Source organism: Babylonia areolata, chromosome 7 (genome assembly GCF_041734735.1).
Source record: "Babylonia areolata isolate BAREFJ2019XMU chromosome 7, ASM4173473v1, whole genome shotgun sequence".
In the NCBI taxonomy this organism is placed as follows: domain Eukaryota; kingdom Metazoa; phylum Mollusca; class Gastropoda; order Neogastropoda; family Buccinidae; genus Babylonia; species Babylonia areolata.
The window spans coordinates 20,614,255-20,635,064 of NC_134882.1; the positions used below are offsets into that span (position 1 = coordinate 20,614,255).

The 20,810-nt window shown below is 39.9% G+C and overlaps 2 protein-coding genes across 3 annotated transcripts in view; one reads left to right on the forward strand and one right to left on the reverse strand.

The window, feature by feature from the left end:
- Nucleotides 1-103: 103 nt before the first annotated feature.
- LOC143283792 (uncharacterized) lies at nucleotides 104-16,994 on the reverse strand. Its single transcript, XM_076590161.1, has 7 exons — nucleotides 16,918-16,994; nucleotides 11,766-11,845; nucleotides 8,538-8,644; nucleotides 7,305-7,368; nucleotides 5,458-5,513; nucleotides 4,714-4,789; nucleotides 104-3,363 (listed from the first exon to the last, which is right to left on the reverse strand). Exons 1-7 carry the CDS (start codon nucleotides 16,968-16,970, stop codon nucleotides 3,197-3,199), a joined length of 603 nt encoding a protein of 200 aa, XP_076446276.1. The 5' UTR covers nucleotides 16,971-16,994; the 3' UTR covers nucleotides 104-3,196.
- Nucleotides 16,995-17,604: 610 nt separating this feature from the next.
- Nucleotides 17,605-20,810, forward strand: part of LOC143283793 (exocyst complex component 1-like) — a 46,084-nt gene continuing 42,878 nt past the window's right edge. For both annotated transcript variants that reach the window (XM_076590162.1, XM_076590163.1), the window contains exons 1-3: nucleotides 17,605-17,732; nucleotides 19,468-19,651; nucleotides 20,623-20,756. In XM_076590162.1, coding sequence (XP_076446277.1) covers nucleotides 19,525-19,651; nucleotides 20,623-20,756 — 261 coding nt within the window. In that variant the 5' untranslated portion in view covers nucleotides 17,605-17,732; nucleotides 19,468-19,524. The remainder of the gene's footprint in view (nucleotides 17,733-19,467; nucleotides 19,652-20,622; nucleotides 20,757-20,810) is intronic.

Consider the following 20,810-nt stretch of genomic DNA (forward strand, 5'->3'; position numbering starts at 1 on the left):
AAAACAATTGCTGTCATTGGTTCAATTAAATTTTGTTCAGTTAACCAGAATTGAATGACAGTAAAGTCAATGGCTTAATCGATTATTAAGTGAATGAAAAAAAAAAAAAAAACCCAAAAACAACAACAACAAAACAGCACAGAAACAAAATAAAAGAAACATGCTGCTGTAAAAATCAGTGTTCAGGAAGTAGAAACAGTGTATAGGATGTTTTCTGTTGTTTCCAACTGAGTGTACCATATATATATATCATTTATTTGATATATGACTTGGTGACATGAACATGTGACCAATGGAACTGGAGAAATGCAGAGGCCACAAAAAAAAAAAAAAAAAAAAAAATGCTCGTCATTGTTGCTGGTGCTCCGTCAAAATCAGAAGGTCTATGTGTGTGCATGCATGTACATACACACCACACACACACTTCCTAACTGATATTATGCCAAGGTTATGAGGCAGACTCTGTTCAAGAAGTCGTACAACAGAGATGATTTAGATGAAATATTTTGCTGTCAGCTGTGTGAATAATTATCTCACACACCTTCAGTAATTTGTAAGAATGAATTGTGGTTAGATACCCTGATTTTGATTAATTTGTGAGATTAATGAATCATGGATATTCCCATGTCCCTGCTGGTCATGTTTGAAAAACAAAACAAAAACAAAACATAAATGAACAAAATTAATAATAACAAGAAAACAACAAAAAATCAGACTCCTTGTAAGCAGTGAGTTTACTTTAAAATCACACATGCATGAAATCTCTCTCTGCTACAGATGCAGAAGACATTTATGTTTTTTAAAAGGTGAAACCACTTCCTATCCACCGTTTCTGTTCCTGTTAAGTAGTTGAAATAATCTGATTTCAAAGTTAAGATTTGGTCTTGCTGCTCTTGCTTGGGTTGCCATGAAAATATACTTGAGGCTGCAGCAAATTTGCCTCTTTTTTTTCCAAGAATTATATTTGTTGCCAGTATTCTATGAATTGTTCTTAACTGAAACCATTTCAGTTTACTTTCTTTTATACTTCATATTGCAAATTTGCCTTTTGCTGCTTTAATTAGGCTTCACTGATCAGAAATCACCACTCATTCAGTGCACTGTTTCATACTGATTTGAACTGAAATCTGACTGTAATACAGACCAAACCGCAGAATCGTGCTTTTAAAAAGGTGTAGACTGCAATGGTGTCCTTACCAAAATGGAGAAATCTTTAAAAAAAATAAATAAATAAATAAATAAAGGAAAAAAAAATTTTAAAGGAAAAAAAGAAACAGTTTCAGATAACAACATACATGTATGCAAACATGTATATCTTTATATAATATTTAATTTGAGTCATGTGTAGCACAAAACATTCAATGCAACAAATGTAATATCAGTGTGTGACTAGGAAAACACAAGTAAAACAGAGACGAAAAAATACACTTGCTTTGTCGGTAACACATACATTTGACACTTCAATCACACTGTTGAAAATAAGAGAAACTACAGATAAGAATAAGAAAGTTCAATGATTGGTCTTAGCACATTTCTTGTTAGAAATCAACTTACATTCCAAGTTTCTATCTGTTTAATCACAACTGTTTTGTACTCTATACACACACTTGTGACTTCATGTATTAGCAAAATAATCATCCCATACATGAAACAATCTGGCTTAAAAATGCATTAAAAATGCATCTCATCAATAATGTATTAGCTCAGAATCTGTGAGTATTTTGACTTGTAACATATCATGAGCTGTGTGTTTGAAAAAACAAAACAAAAAAAAAAAACACTCACACTCACTCGCTCTACACTTTAGGGCTTGACAGGAAAATGAAAGAAAAAAGAAGAAAAAAAAGAAGAAATTGTTGTGCTTGTTTTGCAAACCTCAAAATGCAAAAAAAAAAAAAAAAAAAAACCTAAAAAAAACTCATTTGTTAACAAACACACATACACACAAATGCACACACATATTTCAACCATCTTCATATCCTGTAAGAGTACAGGTGGGTGTTGGTTCGGAATATAAAAAAAGAAAAAAAAGAGAAAAGAAAGAAAGTGTTGCTTTGTAACTCTCAGAAAGCCAAAAATTCCTTTTGTTTGTTCACAAACACACATACACAGGAATGCACACATATATTTCAACCATCTTTACCCTGTCAGAGTATAGATGGGAGATGGTCAGAATTTTTTTTTTTTTTTTTTTTTTTAAAGTGTTATGCTTGCATTGTAACCCCCAGAAAGCCAAAAATTCATTTTGTTTGTTCACAAACACGCATACACATGAATGGACACATATATTTCAGCAATCTTTATACCATGTAAGAGTACACATGGGAGTTAGTCAGGAATATTTTTTTAAAAAACATCATTAAGCAAACTTCTCGTTCTCGAACCGCACTTTGAGATGGGACACATACTCGCCAAGTGAGAGTATGAGCTGAAAAACAAAGCAAACAAAACCACCATCACAAGCAAACTTCTCGTTCTAGAGATGCGACACATAGTCACCAAGTAAGTGTATGGAGCTAAAAAACAAAAACAAACATCATCACTAAGCAACCTTCTCATTCTAGAACCATACTCTGAGATGGGACACATAGTCGCCAAGTGAGTGTATGGAGCTACCCCCCACATCCCCCCTCCCTAAGCAACCTCATTCTTGAACCGCACTTTGAGATAGGACACAGTCACCAAGTGAGTGTATGGAGCTAAAAAACAAACATCATCACTAAGCAACCTTCTCATTCTAAACCGTACTCTGAGATGGGACACATAGTCGCCAAGTGAGTGTAGGGAGCTAAAAAAGCCAAACATCATCACCAAACAACCTTCTCGTTCTTGAACCGCACTTTGAGATAGGACACATAGTCACCAAGTGAGTGTATGGAGCTACCCCCCACTTCTCCCCTCCCTAAGCAAGCTTCTCGTTCTAGAACCGTACTTTCAGATAGGACACATAGTCGCCAAGTGAGTGTATGGAGCTACCCCCCGCCTCTCCCCTCCCTAAGCAAGCTTCTCATTCTAGAACCGCACTTTGAGATAGGACACATAGTCACCAAGTGAGTGTATGGAGCTAAAAAAGCCAAACATCATCACCAAGCAGCCTTCTCGTTCTTGAACCGCACTTTGAGATAGGACACATAGTCACCAAGTGAGTGTATGGAGCTACCCCCCACCTCTCCCCTCCCTAAGCAAGCTTCTCGTTCTAGAACCGCACTTTGAGATAGGACACATAGTCGCCAGGTGAGTGTGTGGAGCTGATGTCCGATATTGCGGACCTCCCATGGAAAGGGTTGGGGCTGCTGGGAGGCCTGTAGCCCTTGTCTCTTCGCGCCTCCAGAGACTGCGTCACTTCGTCAAACATGCTGGATTCTGCACACACCACACAGGAAAATGTGTGTGTGAGTGTGAGCATGTAGACCCCTTTTTTTTCTCTCCTTCTCTATTGAAAATAATTATTAATATATAACCTTGTTCCAAGATGTTCCTCCAAATACGGTTTTTCTGTTACTGAAGGAAGTGAATATTTTTGATTGATTTAAATGTATAAGAACTTAACAGGACATTGTACATTTGGTCAGTTTAACATTATTATAATTTACCTTTTCATGTATTCTGGTATACTTTATACTGGCTTTTGTTTTATTATGTAATAGGTGTGTATTCACCACTGAAACGGCCCCTTTGTGGGTTGGCTGGGCTAGCAGAAAAATTATTTATTAAACAACAATTTCATTGTTCATTTGCTCCTTTGTTTACAAACAAAACAACACCCCCTTTTTTGGTGGGAATCTGCAAAAAATCATAAATGATTAAGTCATCAAATTTCAATGAAATAGTTGCAAAACTGACTGAGTTATGAAAATTTAAATGAGAGTGTATGAGTTATGGTAAATGTTAAACTTGATATACAATGAACATAACCCTTCTGTCAGTGTAAACAAGACTTTTCCTAAGATATCAAGAAGGTGAATGGCAGGGGAAAGGGAGAGCATACTAAATCAATCCTCCTTTCACTTTGAGTTACCACAGCTGGGTTCCATATAAAGATTCTCAGGTGGATGGAACCAGCTGCTGTGCCAGATAGAGTAAAGTTGTTTGTTTTTTTTTGTTGTTTTTTTTGTTTTTTGTTTTGTTTTTTTTACCTCTGGAGACATGTGGTCAGATTTTCAGTGCTTTATATTTGTCCATCCATGGTATCTCAAGTTTTCAGTTTCAAGGAGTTGTCAAAGTAAAGATAACTGGTAAATAACAGAATTTAGCATTGGGCAAGGGTAAACTTGAGCAACACATAATATATTATGACTGATTGAATGAATGTACATGCCGTCATCTTTATTGTAGTGCACTGACTATCTATGATGTAATGTGTGGTTTCTTTCATGCAAATGCTCTGTTCTAAATGTTTTGGGGTTTTTTTGTCAATTTTATGCCTTCTCACAATAAGTGATAACTGTTATAATTGTGAAGACTTTTACATATAATTTTTGTTTACTGATATTCGTAATGGCCACTGTTACCATTGCAACTGTTGTTAGTTCTACCTTGAGCACCCTAACTGATTATTACTAATATCAGTAACTAGATTTATTATAAGTACCGCTTCTACTGTTGCTGATTCTTACTACAGCTACTTTAGAAGCTACTGTTGCAACTGCAAACATGAACACTATTAAAGATTTACTTTTGTTTGTTCATAACTATAATTACTTATCATTATACCTCTGGCTCCTGCATATCGCAGCCACCTCGTCAAAGAGGGATATGCAGTCTTGGATCGAGCGCTCTGGTTCATGGTCTGCACAGAAAAATGAAAACTATACTCCTACATTCATTATAAAATAGCGTCAAATGTCAGAACATAGACTGAGTACTAACACAGGCTGACAAAGCAGCTGCGTGAGTGTACATGATTGCATGCAGACACTCAGTGTATCTGTCTGTCTATTTTTCTCTCACAAATATAATTACATACATTGGCATGCACATCTGTGCATGCAGATATAACATGCATAAAAAATACAAAAGCACACCAGCATACTCATACATTCTATAACTATCATGATACTGTTGACATGGACCTGGCATACAGACAGACAGAACAGTTGTTCAAGAAACTGAAAAAATAACAAACTTAATGGAGTAGAAAGAGAGACATAAATCTTGATTATATTTAGTAGCATTATTATAGATGCATTTTTTAATATTATATATATGTATATATATATATATGTGTGTGTGTGTGTGTGTGTGTGTGTGTGTGTGTACATGTATATATATATGTATGTATATACAGAGATAGATGTACACACACACACACACACACACACAGGAAGTAATAAATTATACCCAATTTCTCTCTCTCTCATACACACACACACACACACACACACACACACACACACACACACACACACACACACACACACACACACACACACACACACAGGAAGTGATAAATTTTACCCAATTTCTTTCACGTTCCTCATCCTCATGTATGGCATTGAACACCTTTTCATGATCTGCAGGGGAAAAAACAAGAAGAAAGAAAATGTGATGTGGAATCAAGAAGGGATTGGTGTATGGAGAGACAGTGTTAGGAAGGAGAAGAGGAAGAACTAGAAAAATAAAAGGGATATAGTGAGATCTATAAAGCAGCAGAGATACAGGAAGGGGGTGAGGAATTATCAGGAAAAAAGGAGATCGAGCATTAGACTCAGAGCAAATGAGAATGAAGAGAGCAAATAAGAATAATAAAAGGGAGAATAAGAGTAAATTAAACATATACTTGTCTTTAAAAAAATTACTATTGTTCAACAATTTTCTTTCTTTCTAAGAACTGATTTGTGTTTGTCTCCAATGAATAACAACATCACAAAGCTGATTTTTACAGATCCCATTTTAGCATTACAGGATCATTATTTATACATGACCTTTTTTTAAAAAAGGGGAAAGGAATGGCTTTTTTTCTTTTCTTTTTTTTCTTTTTTTGCATTACAGGATCAGTGATTTTTTTCTTCATAAAATAACAAACAACAAAACTGTTAAAATCCTTTGCAGAATAGTCTTTAAAAAAGAAGGAGAGAAAAAAAGATAATAAACTTTTGAAGCACAATTGTATAGAACTTTTTTTCTTTTTCTTTTTATTATCATTATTTTGTTGTTGTTGTTGTTGTTGTATTGTATTACATTTTTGTCACACTGATTTCTGTGTGAAATATGCGCTGCTCTCTCCCTGGGGGTGCGCTGCCACTGTGCAGCACTAACCATATACTTTTTTTTTTCTCTCTGTCTGCAGGTGCATTCGTTTTTCTATTAAAAGATTATTTTTCAACAGAATTTTGCCAGGGACAACCCTTTTGTTGCCAAGAGCTTTTTTGGTTTCAACAAATTTTTATTCAGAAAGCATGTTATACATGTACACATAAACTGGAGCAATAAGCTAACAACTGCCGTGCTAAGGAATGGGTGCATGCTGCACATGCCAGGACCTTGGTTTATCATCTCATCCAAATGACCAGTGTCCACACAAACACTCAGGGTCTAGTGGAGGAGAAGAGGAAAGTTCTGCTACATGTGGGATTTAATCCAGTACCCTCAGATTCCTTCTCTTCCTTGGCTGGACATGTTACCACTATACCACCACTCCACCCCACAGATGATTAAGCAAGCATGCCGAAAAGTGACAGTGTTTACTGGCTATGGAAACAGCATACCTAATAACCATGTACTGTTTCTCAAAATTCAGCGTATCTGTCTGAAGGATATAAAACATAATCATATGGTTCAAAGTAACGTTCAAAGTGAGACTGCATCGTAAGCTTAACAGGAGATGGAAGGTCAAAAGCTGTGAACAGAGCTGGAATAAAATGCAGCTGTTGTGTACACAAGATATGTAATTGTGTGTGTGGTGTGCATGTGTGCATGCATCATGTGTTTACAATACAAATCTATCAATCTATCTATCTATCTATATATTGCGTGCACATGAATGGATGTCATGTTCAGATTGTGTCTGAACATGTGAATGAATTCACAAGAATCAACAAGTATACCAAGTGTACAAAATGGAGAACATGAACCATGCAACAAGTCCAAATGATTTTCTCAATATTTTCGCCTGTGGCCTTCCTCAGAGGCATATCAAAAAGAAAGACAACCCCCCCCCCCCCCCCACCACTCCCTAAAAAAACCCCAAAACAACAAAACAACAACAACATATATATATATGATATGATATGTGTGTGCATGTGTCAAGACAGTTTATATACACACAGGAATGAAGACACCAACATCAACACATGTACATGTACCTTTCTCATCAGCAATCTTCAGCCATGCCTCAGCAGCCTGTCTGGACCTGCCTGCGAACTGTTCCTTTAAACACTGCACTCAATTAATACGCACCGACACACAGATAGATGCACACACACACACACACACACACACACACACACACACACACACACGCACACAACTCACACACATACTGCACACACACACACACACACACACACACACACACACACACACACACACAGAGAGAAAGAGACAGAAAGATGTGTACAATGCACAGAAAGACATAGTATTTAGAAAACTCAGATTCTTTATAGAGGAAATATTGCAAGGAAGAAAGTGTAAAATAACTGCAGGGTCCTCTGAAAATATATAACTCATCAGTGGAGGAGATCGGGTTCAGATGCATTACAGATTGACAAATAGCTAACGTGAAGTTATGTAGTCTAGTATGTGTAAGTATCAGTATCAGTAGCTCAAAGAGGCGTCACTGCGTTCGGACAAATCCATACACGCTACACCACATCTGCCAAGCAGATGCCTGACCAGCAGCGTAACCAAACGCGCTTAGTCAGGCCTTGAGAAAAAAAAAAGATAACATAAAATAAAATAATAAAACCAAACCAAAAACAAAACAAAAAAAACCCGAATAAATAAATAAAATTAAAATAAATAAGTAAATAAATAAATAAATAATAGACATTAATAATAATTATTATCAGCCATTTGTCAATCTGTAATGTATCTCAAATCAATCTCCTCCATTGATGCGTTAGATATTTTCAGAAATAAATAGATAAATACATTAAAAAAAAATTTAAAAATTGTGTTAAGATTCCAACGTCTGTTGGTCTTTGGTAACCCTATGATTTCTAACCTATCAGGAACCTACACTTCTCACATATATTATCTTAAGTGGCGTGTAAGATGTAAACTCCTTTTTAACTCACTGTTCGGGTAACCATGCTCGGTTTTATGGAATGGTACATACTGCATATTTTCAGTGATTAACAAAGGGATTATGAACCCTCTATAAATAGATTTTTCACATCCTAAATTCAAGTACCTATTTTACTGACAAGTTTTGGGCATAATACATTGGAGGTTCTGGCACCATAGCAAATTTGTACAGATGTTGAAATGGGAGGTTACTTGAACATCCTTTTTTCTTGAATTCATTTCTTCATTTATTTCCTCATTAATTTCATATATTCATCTATCTATTTATTTATTTATTTATTTATTTTTACCTTGGGGTCTTTGAAGGAGCTGCCCCATGCCCCGTTCTGTCGACCGACGTATTTCTGACGTGCCGCTAATCTCTGTTCTCTCAGGTCTACAGGGAGGCTGGCATCCACTGCACAACATATTCCATTTATTCTGCAACATGAAATGTATATATACTGCCACCATCATTATCTCAGTTAAAATCATTGCGGGGTTTGTAAAGAAAAAAAAAAGAAAAAAAGACATGGAGTGTCCTCGCTACGGTGGTCATAATGTTGTGTTGATTAGTTTATTTATTTATTCATTTATTTATTTCTCCATCTGCCATCTCCTCAGCGATCAGTGGTGTTACTTTTATGTTTAAATACCAGTGTAGCAGCCTGTTATTCATACCCCTGATGGTTTTTCAACAGGGTAATACCTCGCCAGCCTGGATTAACCCCAGCGTCTTGATGATGGAGTCTCCCGTCGGTCCGACGGATGAGTAGGCAGGCAGGCTTATCTGTCGGTGTGTGTCCTCATATGGGAGAAGAAGCCGATTCTGGATGCGCAGCACTTCCCACAGGTGTTGCAAGGGAAAATGTCTCCAGAAGTTGAGTCCTGCTTCGCTCATGCTTCTCCTTAATGGCCAGCGTTCTCTTGTTTTCAAACAACTTTATGCCACGAGAACACAGCATCCTCCAGAAAAAGCGGTCAAGGGCATCAGTTTCCCAGGAAGCGATGTCTATGTCACAGGCTTTGAAGTTTGTTTTCAAGGTGTCCTTGAAGCGCTTGCAGGGTCTACCAAGTTCGCGGTGGCCTTCCTTCAGCTGGCCATACAAGAGCATCTTCGGGATGCTGCTGTCTGTCATGCGGACAACGTGTCCTGTCCAGCGTAGCTGGTACTGGATCAGTAGGCTTTCGATGCTGGGCAGGCCACTCCTCTCTAGGACCTGGAGGTTGGAGACCCTGTCTTGCCACTTTATACAGGGTCTATGTAGACTAAGTTTAAATGACCACTGCCGGGAGTAAACTTCAACTAGTCAAGGCTGACCCTCCTCGTTGGATGTTACCCATCCTGCTTTTGACGGATATGTGGGTCATTCTAGGCTAGCTTGAAATCGACCCATAAGGTAAATCAGTCAGAACCGATATAGGATATCAAAATTGAATTCCCCCATGTTTGCCTCCAGTAAGATATCTGAGCACCCAGTGTTTTATGTTAATGTTTTACACAAAAATGGGACTGGGATCTCAAGGCCTGATCAGTGCACCGTGGGTTTATACAAACATCAGGAATCTGCTCTCCACATATTGATCAGTCCACACATTGACACTTCATCAGTTGAAACTGAAACACACACACACACACACACACACACACACAAACAAACAAAACAAAAAAAACACACACAAACACACAAAAAAACAAACAAACAAACAAAAAACGCCCCGAGATATAACGGGGCGGGAGGGTGGGGTGTGTATATGCTCAGAATGACTCCACCCCTCTCCCTTCCTTTAACAATAGCTTGATCAACCCGGCATAGAAAGGGGGTAATTTCAAACTAGGGGATGAGGTGGGAGGAGGAGGGGGCACTGTGAATGACACGGGGGGACCTGGGGGGTGGGGGTTAAAACATAGCACATGGGGGTAGTTTGAGGTTGTTACACCGGTTTACAAAAGAAAAAGAAAAAAAGTAAAAATAGAAAAAAAATTTTAATGAAAATAGAAGACTTTGAAAGATAATAATAAAGAAAAACCTTATTCCGCAAAACCCCATCTTCAGTTCAGGTCGGTCAACTCAGTCAACTCCAACAGCTCGAAAGTTCTGTCACACGACACACAATCGTTCACATGAATCATTTCATGTTGTCAGAAAAGGCCTGATCGCTGAATGACTCAGTGATGTTGAAAAGAAGGGATGAAAGTCACAGTTACTTCCCGTGTCTATCTGTTGCGGTTGTCGCTGTTCTGGATTTCCTTTTTTGACTCACTTGTGTAAACAAAGTGAGTCTATGTTTTAACCCGGTGTTCGGTTGTCTGTGTGTGTGTGTGTGTGTGTGTGTGTCTGTGGTAAACTTTAACATTGACATTTTCTCTGCAAATACTTTGTCAGTTGACACCAAATTAGGCATAAAAATAGGAAAATTTCAGTTCTTTCCAGTCATCTTCTTTAAAACAATATTGCACCTCTGGGATGGCACAAACAAATAAAAAATGAAGCCTAATTATATGCAAACTGCATTTACTGTTATATTCATATTTTTTATATTCTCTAAACTTGGCACTTTGATCTGTCTGACCCAACAACAAGAGCAGTCATTATTATCATTTTTTGTTCAAACCGGAACTTCTCTTGCTAAGCATGGAAGTTTTATTCATTTTGCAAACGTTTTGGTGCAGATAGTAAAAAAGGGGAAATTACTCTGTAATTAATGCTAGGGGTCTTAATTTGCTTTAAACTGATCTTTCTCATCTTAAACGTTACATTTTTTTTCTTTTCTTTTCTTTTTTCTTCTCCCAAGCTTATCCATCATATTTAATACAGAGCACTTTTCAACCATTTTTAAAATCTCCTTTTTTCCCTCCTAATGATTCCTTTACAGGATAAAGCGTGAAGCACAAGTGAGTCTTGAAGGCTTTGCCTCTTGTTTTTTGTTGTTGTTTTTTTTTTTCACGCCAGCGCATGAAGTCACACTCTACGCGTTCCCATACATGTTGTGAGAACGGAATGCTGGATCTGGAACTGTTTGATTTGTAATCAATGGATGTCCATTTTTTGGTTTGAGATTATATGGCAGGACAATTTTCGCTCCGACAAATGAAGACAACGATTTAGTCAGAAATAGATATTTGGGGGTGTTGATCAGGAAACCCGATGCAATTAAAACTGTATGTCTTCAAATGGGTGGCACCGGTGGCACTCACCAGTTTGGTACCATTTTCCCAGTGGAATTATAACTATCTCCCTCTCTCTTTCAGGCTCTCTGTGCGTGCATATAATTTATATATATATATATATATATCTACACACACACACACACACACACACACACACATATATATATATATATATATATATATATATATATATATATATATAAACATCAAAGAGAAACAAATGCTCATGAAAATAAAACATATTCATACAACTCGATCCTGACAGACGGATATAGTCCGTTTCAACTTATGAACACAAGACCGTGAGCGCCGGGGTGGGAAAGGAATGAGATAGTGATGACAGCATTCAATAAAACTGACGACCTACCTCTGTAGGCATCTCTTCCAACGGTTGTGTCCGCGTTGTGGTACCCGGGAATGTGGTGAAGTCTGCTGACCAGAAATACCCTGCAAAGCAAACACACGTGTACGTGTCATGTTGAAAGCACTAGTTACAAGAACTGAAGCACAAAAAAACCGAAAGGACAGATCGATAGAGCAGTACAAGAGAAAGGGGAGAAGAGAGACTGCTACTACCACTGATGATTTGACACGTCTGACTTTAAAAAAAATATATATACATAGAGGGATAGATGTACTGCCAAGTTTGATCAAGCTGAGTCAGCTTTGATACAGAAGAGAGATTTTGATTGTTTCCTGTGAGCACTGCTTCAGGTTTGTCCTCGTTCAGTTCTGAATTTCCAGGAAGCAGTCGGATGTTTATTGCGAGATAAAGGACAAATTTTCGGGGGTTTCGCTTTTTTTTTTTTTTTAAGTTGAGCAGATCGAGTGTTATTGGCATAAGAATGATGACCGACTTTGTCAGTGGTGGTTGATGATTTTAGATAGGTGAGCAGTGTATAGTGTGAAGAGCACAGGGGCTGTATCACGACCCCACACCCCTACCCGGCCCACCCCCTAGGGGAAGAGGTCGAGAGTCTCTTTACCGACCCCTCTATCGTCTCTGTCTTTCCGTCTCCACAGTCTGAGTCTCTTTACCGATCCCCGGTCTATCGTCTCGTCTCCACAGTCTGAGTCTCTTTACCGATCCCCGGTCTATCGTCTCGTCTCCACAGTCTGAGTCTCTTTACCGACCCCTCTATCGTCTCTGTCTTTCCGTCTCCACAGTCTGAGTCTCTTTACCGACCCCTCTATCGTCTCTGTCTTTCCGTCTCCACAGTCTGAGTCTCTTTACCAGCTCCTCGTCACTTCTGTCCGTCTCCACAGTCTGAGTCTATTTATCGACCCCTCGTCTCTTTCTTTCCATCTCCACAGTCTCAATCTCTTCACCGACCCCTAGTTTCTTTCTGTCCGTCTCCACAGTCTGAGTGTCTTTTCGTCTCTTTCTGTCCGTCTCCACAGTCTGAGTCTCTTTACTGGCCCCCTCTTGTCGATTGTTTTCCCTCTTGTCTGGCACTGTCTCAGTGTCCACGTCAGTTTCGACCGTGTCTCACAACATTCTCTTTGTCCGTTAGTGTTCTGTCTGTCTGAGTCCCCCTTGTCTCCATCTCTCCGTGTGTCTGTCAATGCAGCTGTCTACGACTTTATTGTGTCCGTTTCCCATGTTCTTATTATATTGTCTTCGGGGTGTCTGTCTGTCTCCCCGTATTCCCAGCGTCTCCCCAATCCCCGTCTTCCGTGTCTTTGTCTTCCAGTCTCTGTCTCACGCCTTTAGTTTTCTCCCTTTATTCACCCTTTTATCCCCTAGTGTGCATGTGCATTATGAGAATTTATGTTATTTTTCACATTTGGGGCGTCCAGGACTCAAAGCCGCAACTTTCTTATTGCGAGCTTGGCGCTCAACCAAATGAACCACGCAGACACCTGATCGGAACAACCGAAATAAGAAATATATCCTCAGTGAATTGTGCTCATAACTTGCAATCACTGAAAACTTGCATTCACCGAAAACCGTGCCTTAACTCGATACAAAGATTGGGAAGAAGGCAAGGAAGAAGGGTGGTGAAAACGAGACAGAAGATGAAGAGGCTTAGAGAGATGAAAAAAAGAAGACGACGTGATGAATGACGATGGGGAGAAGGACAAAGAAAAGATTGAATGAGAGAAAGATCACCGGCGACAGGGGGATATATCATGTCCGGAGAAGACGTGGGTGGTGGGGGATGGTGTGGTAGAGAAATAGAAAAGAAATAAACATTTTAAAGAATGAAAAAAAAAGAAACTTGAAATAAGAGGGAAAAAAACAAACAAACAAAAAACACACCAAAAACAAACAAACAAAAACAACACACACACACACACACACACACACACACACACACACACACACACACACACACATACACACACATAACAAAACAAGATATCCGACGTCATGGTGATTTATGGGGATACAGCTTACCCTCCCCTCCTCCAATCCTGTTCTACGGAAGGGAGCAAACCAAGTTAGCGTCACTATATCATTTCTTTTTCGATAGCCTTCCCTATGTGCATTTCAGATGAACCATCGATGCATTGATCCTCCTTCTCGATCTCTCTCCTAAACACACACGCGCGCGCGCGCGCGCGCGCTCGCGCACGCACGCACGCACGTTCGCATGCACACACACACACACTGTGTCACACACACACACACATACACTGACGCACTCATCACAGACGCGCGAGACTGGAGAGAGAGAGAGAGAGAGAGAGAGAGAGAGAGAGAGAGAGAGAGATTCATATTAAAAGTGTCAATTATCTTTTCACTCCTATTGGGGTATGGAGAATAATTACAAAATAATATGTCACGTGTAGACTGGTTACGGTGTCTAGACAGGTAGGGGTTTTTTGTTGTTGTTTTTTAGGCTAGGTGCCCTGACACAACGAGGAAAGCACAAGTTTGTCGGACTGTTATGTGGTGGGCAGCCCTTTGTTGACTTGACCTCTCCACACCGTCCGCAGGAATAACACACACCCACCCACCCACCCACCCACACACCCACCCACCCACCCACACACACACACTCACACACTCACACACACACACACACACACACACACACACACACACGCACGCACACACACACACACACACACACACACGCACGCACGCACGCACACACACATGACACACGTCACACACACACACACACACACACACACACACACACACACACACACACACACACACACACACACACACACACACACGTCCATAATGTACAAATGTTCGGAAACTATGGGACTTGCGACTGAAACGCGGGATTTCAAACATGCAAGTTTCAGACGAAGAACGCAGGACAAGGCGGCGGAATGGATTGCAAACTCTTCACCAGATATGTCAAAAGGGTACGGCCGGGGTACGATCGGACGGAGGTTGCAGAACTAGTCAATGAACTGAAACATATACAAGCTATTTTTAACCTTATTCTCTCAGATGTCGGAAGCCAGAGTAACTTATGTAGACCCCCTTTTCCCCGATTCCTCTCTACCAGACCCTATCCTAACCCCTCGGTCCGTTAGGCTTTCGTAACACTCCGGTAAAAACACTCTTTCCGGTCCCTTAATGTTGTGATAAATAACTACGGGACTCACAACCAAACCCTGGGGGAATCCTGACTGTGCAACCTCAGAAAGCAAACAGCTTACAGACTAAACACTACTGGTGCCAGTTCGCCGCTCTGATGTTAAGTCGCTAATGGGTTGCCAAAGGGTAGTTCCCTTGGACTTCTGAGCGAGGTGGTAGGATTTTGATTTCACACACGAGTGGCTACACGGAACAGGCTTTATGATCATGTGTGCTTAAGAGAACTTTTGACAAAATATCACAGTGCATACAACTCATCTTCGGAGAAGACCTGCAAGCTTACAAACATGCATTTCTCAGAGAGAGAGAGAAAGGGGGAGGGGGGGGGGAGACAGACAGACAGAAACAGAGACAGACAAAGACAGAGACAGACAGAAACTGAGAAAGAGACAGACAGAGATTGAGACAAAGAGACAGAGACAGGCAGAGACTGAGAGAGAAACAGTGAGGGAGGAATACTGGGAGAAGTGCGGACCGTAGGACGGAAAGACAGACATAGATTGCAGATAACAGACAGACACGAAATTAGAGAGCTCATTTTCTTTGAACTGAACGTTTTTAAGAAATATTTGTCACTGCGCCGGAAGTCTTTGACCTTCTTCTAACAGTTGGCAAAAAAAAAATAAATAAATAAAAAAAATTTTTAAAATGCATAAGTAACTGATATGCTGCTTAGTTAGAGAGAAAAGCAGGAGCGGTAGTGGGACTAGGAGATGCAGACCATTGGACGGAAAGACAGACATAGATTTCAGATAACAGACAGACACATATAGAGCTCATTTTCTTTGAACGTTTGTAAGACAATATTATGCCACTACGTCGGAAGTCTTTGACCTTTTTTCTAACAGTTGGCAAAAAAAAAAAAAAAAAAGGATTAGTAACTGTCATACATAATAAACCTTCGGGGTAATAACGACGTCGTTTTAGTGGCAAAGTGCACATAAAAATCAGCACGACAGGACTATGTACATAAAAGAATCAACAAGACAATGTCTTTGTGACAGTTTAAATGGTTCTTGAGCGAGAAGCACAACAGATGAATGAACCTGATGAATGAATGAATGAATGAATAAATAAGTTAATGAATAAGAAAACTGATACATAAAGGGAAATTTGCGTGTTCACAAACCAATGTCAATTTCGTGTGCTTGGTGGATATAAAAACGAAAGGAAGCTTGTTTGTTTCAGCTGTAGATTACAAGAACGATGATTAACTTCTTTCACATGCAGATTATGACACGGATTTGTTTATTCAATATGAAGATTACGGTAATAATTATGTGTTGCTTTGTAAGTGGATTATGGCCATGGTTGGTTTCGTTAATACGGATTACATGAATGATTATTTTGTTTATGATGTAGATTTTGACTGTGTTTGGTTGGTCATTCAGGTATGCATATTACAGTGCAGGCTTGTGTGATAGAGCGAGCGAGAGAGAGAGACACACACACACACACAGACAGACAGACATACAAACACACACACACACACACACACACACACACACACACACACACACACACACACGTACGTACACATACACACTAACACATGCACATGCACTTTTCTCACTGACTCTCTCTGTGCCCCCTTGATATCTCTTTTCGCCCCCATACCCTCCTTCAGCCCTCCCTCCACCCCCGGACACACACAAACTCGCGCGCGCGCACTTTTTTTTCAAGATTTCTCTCTCGCTCTGTGCCCACTCGATCTCCCTACCACATAACCTCCGGCCTTCAGCACACACACACACACACACACACACACACACACAGACACACACACACACACACACACACACACACTACTAGTACTGACGCCGGTACACCTCATCCTTCCCTCTCTCTCTCTCATTCATTCATTCATTCATTCTTTTTCCTTTTTTTTTTTTTTTTTTTTTTTGGTTCCCTCCAAAATGGCCACAACACACACGTATGATATCACACTGACTGTGGTGGGTGAGGTCTGTTCCGACGAGTGGGTGACGAAGGCCGGAGAAACATCTTTTCATCGGCGGGTCTCGAGCAGAAGTGGCTGTCATAGGACGTCTCCATGTTCTGAGGGTAGGACCACAGCTGCCTCCCGTTGCTCTTGATGCTGTCCAGCTCGTCGTTTCGTTGCAACACATTTTGTTGCTGCGTGGCCGCTTTTCTGACCAGACCTTCTGTGTCCAACGGAAAACCAGCAGAACGAGCGCGCCTTAACTTGGAAATCGTGTCGCCGTAGCCTGGTAAGATATGCCCCGTGGCCATGTTTAATTTATAAACTGAACACGTTTGCTTGCTTTTATTTACAAAAATATATTTAATTTTTTTCTGATGTTCCGGTCCGATCCTTATTCAGAAAATGTAATACTGATACAAATACGCACCTCTCTCTTTACTATTGTTTGTGGGTTTTGTCACTTTTCTTTTCAAATAACGAAATGATCTCTAGTACTTTTTTTTCACACACAAAAATCAAGACAAGCATGGAGTCTGCATTATGTTTGGTTCTCCAAAACACGCACCTCCCGTCATACCACGTGGGGGGACCGCAGTTGAACTTAGACAACACATGCCCTCCCTTTGTTATTGTTCGCCCAGCAACCAACCAGACGAGAAGGCCGGAGACAGGAAGCAGTCGTTGATCATGCGCGTAAGGAGTTCCCGGAAATAGGATATTTTGTTGCAGACGATCAGTTCGTCGGCGAACGAAGATCGTTCAACTACAAGATTATTTGTTTCAGTATATACAAGGAACCAAATCGGAATCTATTCACAAAAGTAAGATAGATAGAAACGTTGCATTTAGTGTGGAATAGGACATTACTCATGGCATGCGAGCAGTGGTAAGGCATCTTGACACCATCACCATATATCATCTTGTCCGCACATCATCCCACTTCCCAGCATCTTCGCATTACTGAAATTGATGTCTCCCAAATTCCAGTGTTGACAGTTTGTTTGTTTTGTTTTGTTATTTCTTTTTCTTTCTTTGATCTTTTGATATTTTTGCGACCATCGTTCCACTACATGAATGCAAATGGTATTGACTTTTTACTGGAAAGAATGGGCGGGTCTTAAGTTGATGAAAGCCGGGGAAAAAAACAAACAACTTGTCACCAGCTCATTACACGTATTCGTAGACCTTTACGTTTCATACTGTTACAGATTTATGTAATAGTGTTATATTGATTACACTTAAGTGAGTTATTGATATTTGCAAAGTTGATTTGGCGCCCCAGTGTTCCCCCAGAAACGTGCCATTCACTTTAACTTGACCAGTGATGTCAGACAGTTCCAGGATTGGGAATGTGAGCGGAGAGGGACTGGGGGTGTGGGCTGAGGGTGTGTGTGTGTGTGTGTGTGTGTGTGTGTGTGTGCATACATGTGTGTGTGTGAGAGAGATAGCGGGAGTCAGAGAGAGAGTGAGAGAATACATGCACATATAATGACACAGTATGTAGTAGAGCATAAACATGCCCATTTCCACACACCCAGTTACACACTGTCTGTTCTATCAGTGTTAATAGTATTACAGGTATGTATTGATCATGATAAATTAGATAATGTTGTTTATGATCTAATTAAATGCTAAGATTAGTTAACCAGGCCTCTTTTTTAAGATAATATAAAATTATTATTATATATATATGTTTTTTCTTCTTCTAAAATTCTATACTTATACTCGCATACATACAAACAATGCACAGATTAAAAAAACATGATTTTCAGTTTTTCAAATACGCATTCTTTGTTTCTGTCTTGAATCTCTCACCTTTCCTTTGTTCTTTCAGTTTAGCTTTGTTAAAAAGGAAGGTGGCACAATGGTTAAGACGCTCATCTGCCATTATAGAGTCCTTGAGGGTCTGGGCTTGAATACCATTCTCGCCTTTTTTTCTAGAGTTTGACTGGAAAATCAAACTTAGTGTTTAGTCACTAGGATGAGACAAGTAACTTAGGTCATGTGTGCAGTACAATCTTGGCACACTGAAAAAGAACCCAAGGTTATGAGAGTTGTCCTCAGGTAAAATTCTATAGGAGAAATCCACTCAGATAGGTACACAAATATATATGCATGCACTCAAGGCCTGAATAAGCATTTTGGGTTACGCTGCTGGTCAGGTATCTGCCTAGCAGATGTGGTGTAGCGTATATGGATTTGTCCAAGTGCAGTTACACCTTGAGAAACTGAAACTGATTTGTTAAATTTACACATGAACATGTATGGTCACTCACACATACATAGACATACAAGCATATGCGCACACACACACACACACACACACACACACACACATACACACACACACACACACACACACACACACACACACACACACACACACATGGATGAGTGCACACACTCACACACACCTACCACTGAACTCAAACTTGTATAACTTTCCCACTTACCCATCGAAAACATAATCTCCCCCCCCCCCCCCTCCTCTATTTCTGTCTCTCTTTCATTCACTCACTCACATTTTTTCCATAATTCTCTTATGCACTCTTGCAGACATAATCTCCAGCATTCATTGACTCAGCACCTCAGGCTGCACAGTGCAAGGCAGACATGTCTGCCACAGTGAAACAGCGGCTTCAGCAGGAGCTGTTCCTGCCTAATGATGAGCGCCTGATTTCCATGGTGCCTGTCTTCAAGGTGCCACGCAAACGCAAGAGCAGCTACCTCTGTGCTGTTTGTGAGTATTTATTTATTTACTATTAACGGGTTCTTAGCTGAATGAAAATGTTTTGTGTCTTGATTTTCCTGGATTCCTGGAGAGAGAGAGAGAGAGAGATATGCAACAAAATGAAGTAGTGTAGTGGAGTAAACGCAACTGCTTTTTATTTTTTACATTCAGTCCTGAAGGCAAAAAACAGCAACACAAAAACAACACCCCCCCCCAAACCCCCCACCTCCCCCCGACCCTCCAAAAGAAACAAGCAGAAAACTCAACACACAACTGAACTAGAAACAAGTTAAAAAATGAAGAAGAACAACAACAAAAAAAGAAAAAAGAAGAAGTAGAAGAAAAAAAAAAAAGAGAAACAGGAAGAAAGCCTCACATACACTCTGACACATGAAAAAAACTTATAAATGAAAACATGCTTGTAAGATATCTATGAACAAAGACACACTTCATAGTGTATGCGTGCACGTGCGCGCGTGCGTGTTTGTATGTGTGTGTGTGTGTGTGTGTTTGCATGTTTGTGTGTGTGTGCCTGTTTGTGTGTGTGACTGTGAGTGTGTGCGTGCATGTGCACATGTGTTTGTCCCACAGTAAACTTAACATTCCCATTGTCTTGACAACCACATGTTTGTAAAGGGACTTAATATGAATCACTAAAGTGCTCTTTTTTTAATTTGTTTAATTTTTTGCGTTCTTTGTTTTGCTTTTTGGGTCTGTTTGTTTTAGTGTGGCAAATTCAGCAGGAATCACAAATGAATTGTGAAGGCTTTGCCTCTCTTCTTGATTTCTGTGTTTGCGTATGAATTATGACTACACATTTTTACAGCCCTACCTTTGTAAATACACATTTTTGCAGTCTTACTTTGATACAAATACACATTTTTACAGTCCTACCTTTCATGTTGGAAATAACCCTTGATTAAGTTAAGTTCACTAGACATGATATCATTGTACCTAGAGTATTCCTGTTTTCCTTGCAGTGAACACATCAGAGACACAGGTGAGCGCCCACCTGTACCAAGTGAAGAAGGGAGACAGAGGCGATGTCCATAAAAAGAAACTGTCCTGGCTGCTGAGGGACCTGCGACAGGTAGATGGAAAGTCAGCTGAAAAGGTGAGAACATTTTCAGCCTGAGTAGTGTTGGTATGCTGGCAAAATTGGTACATG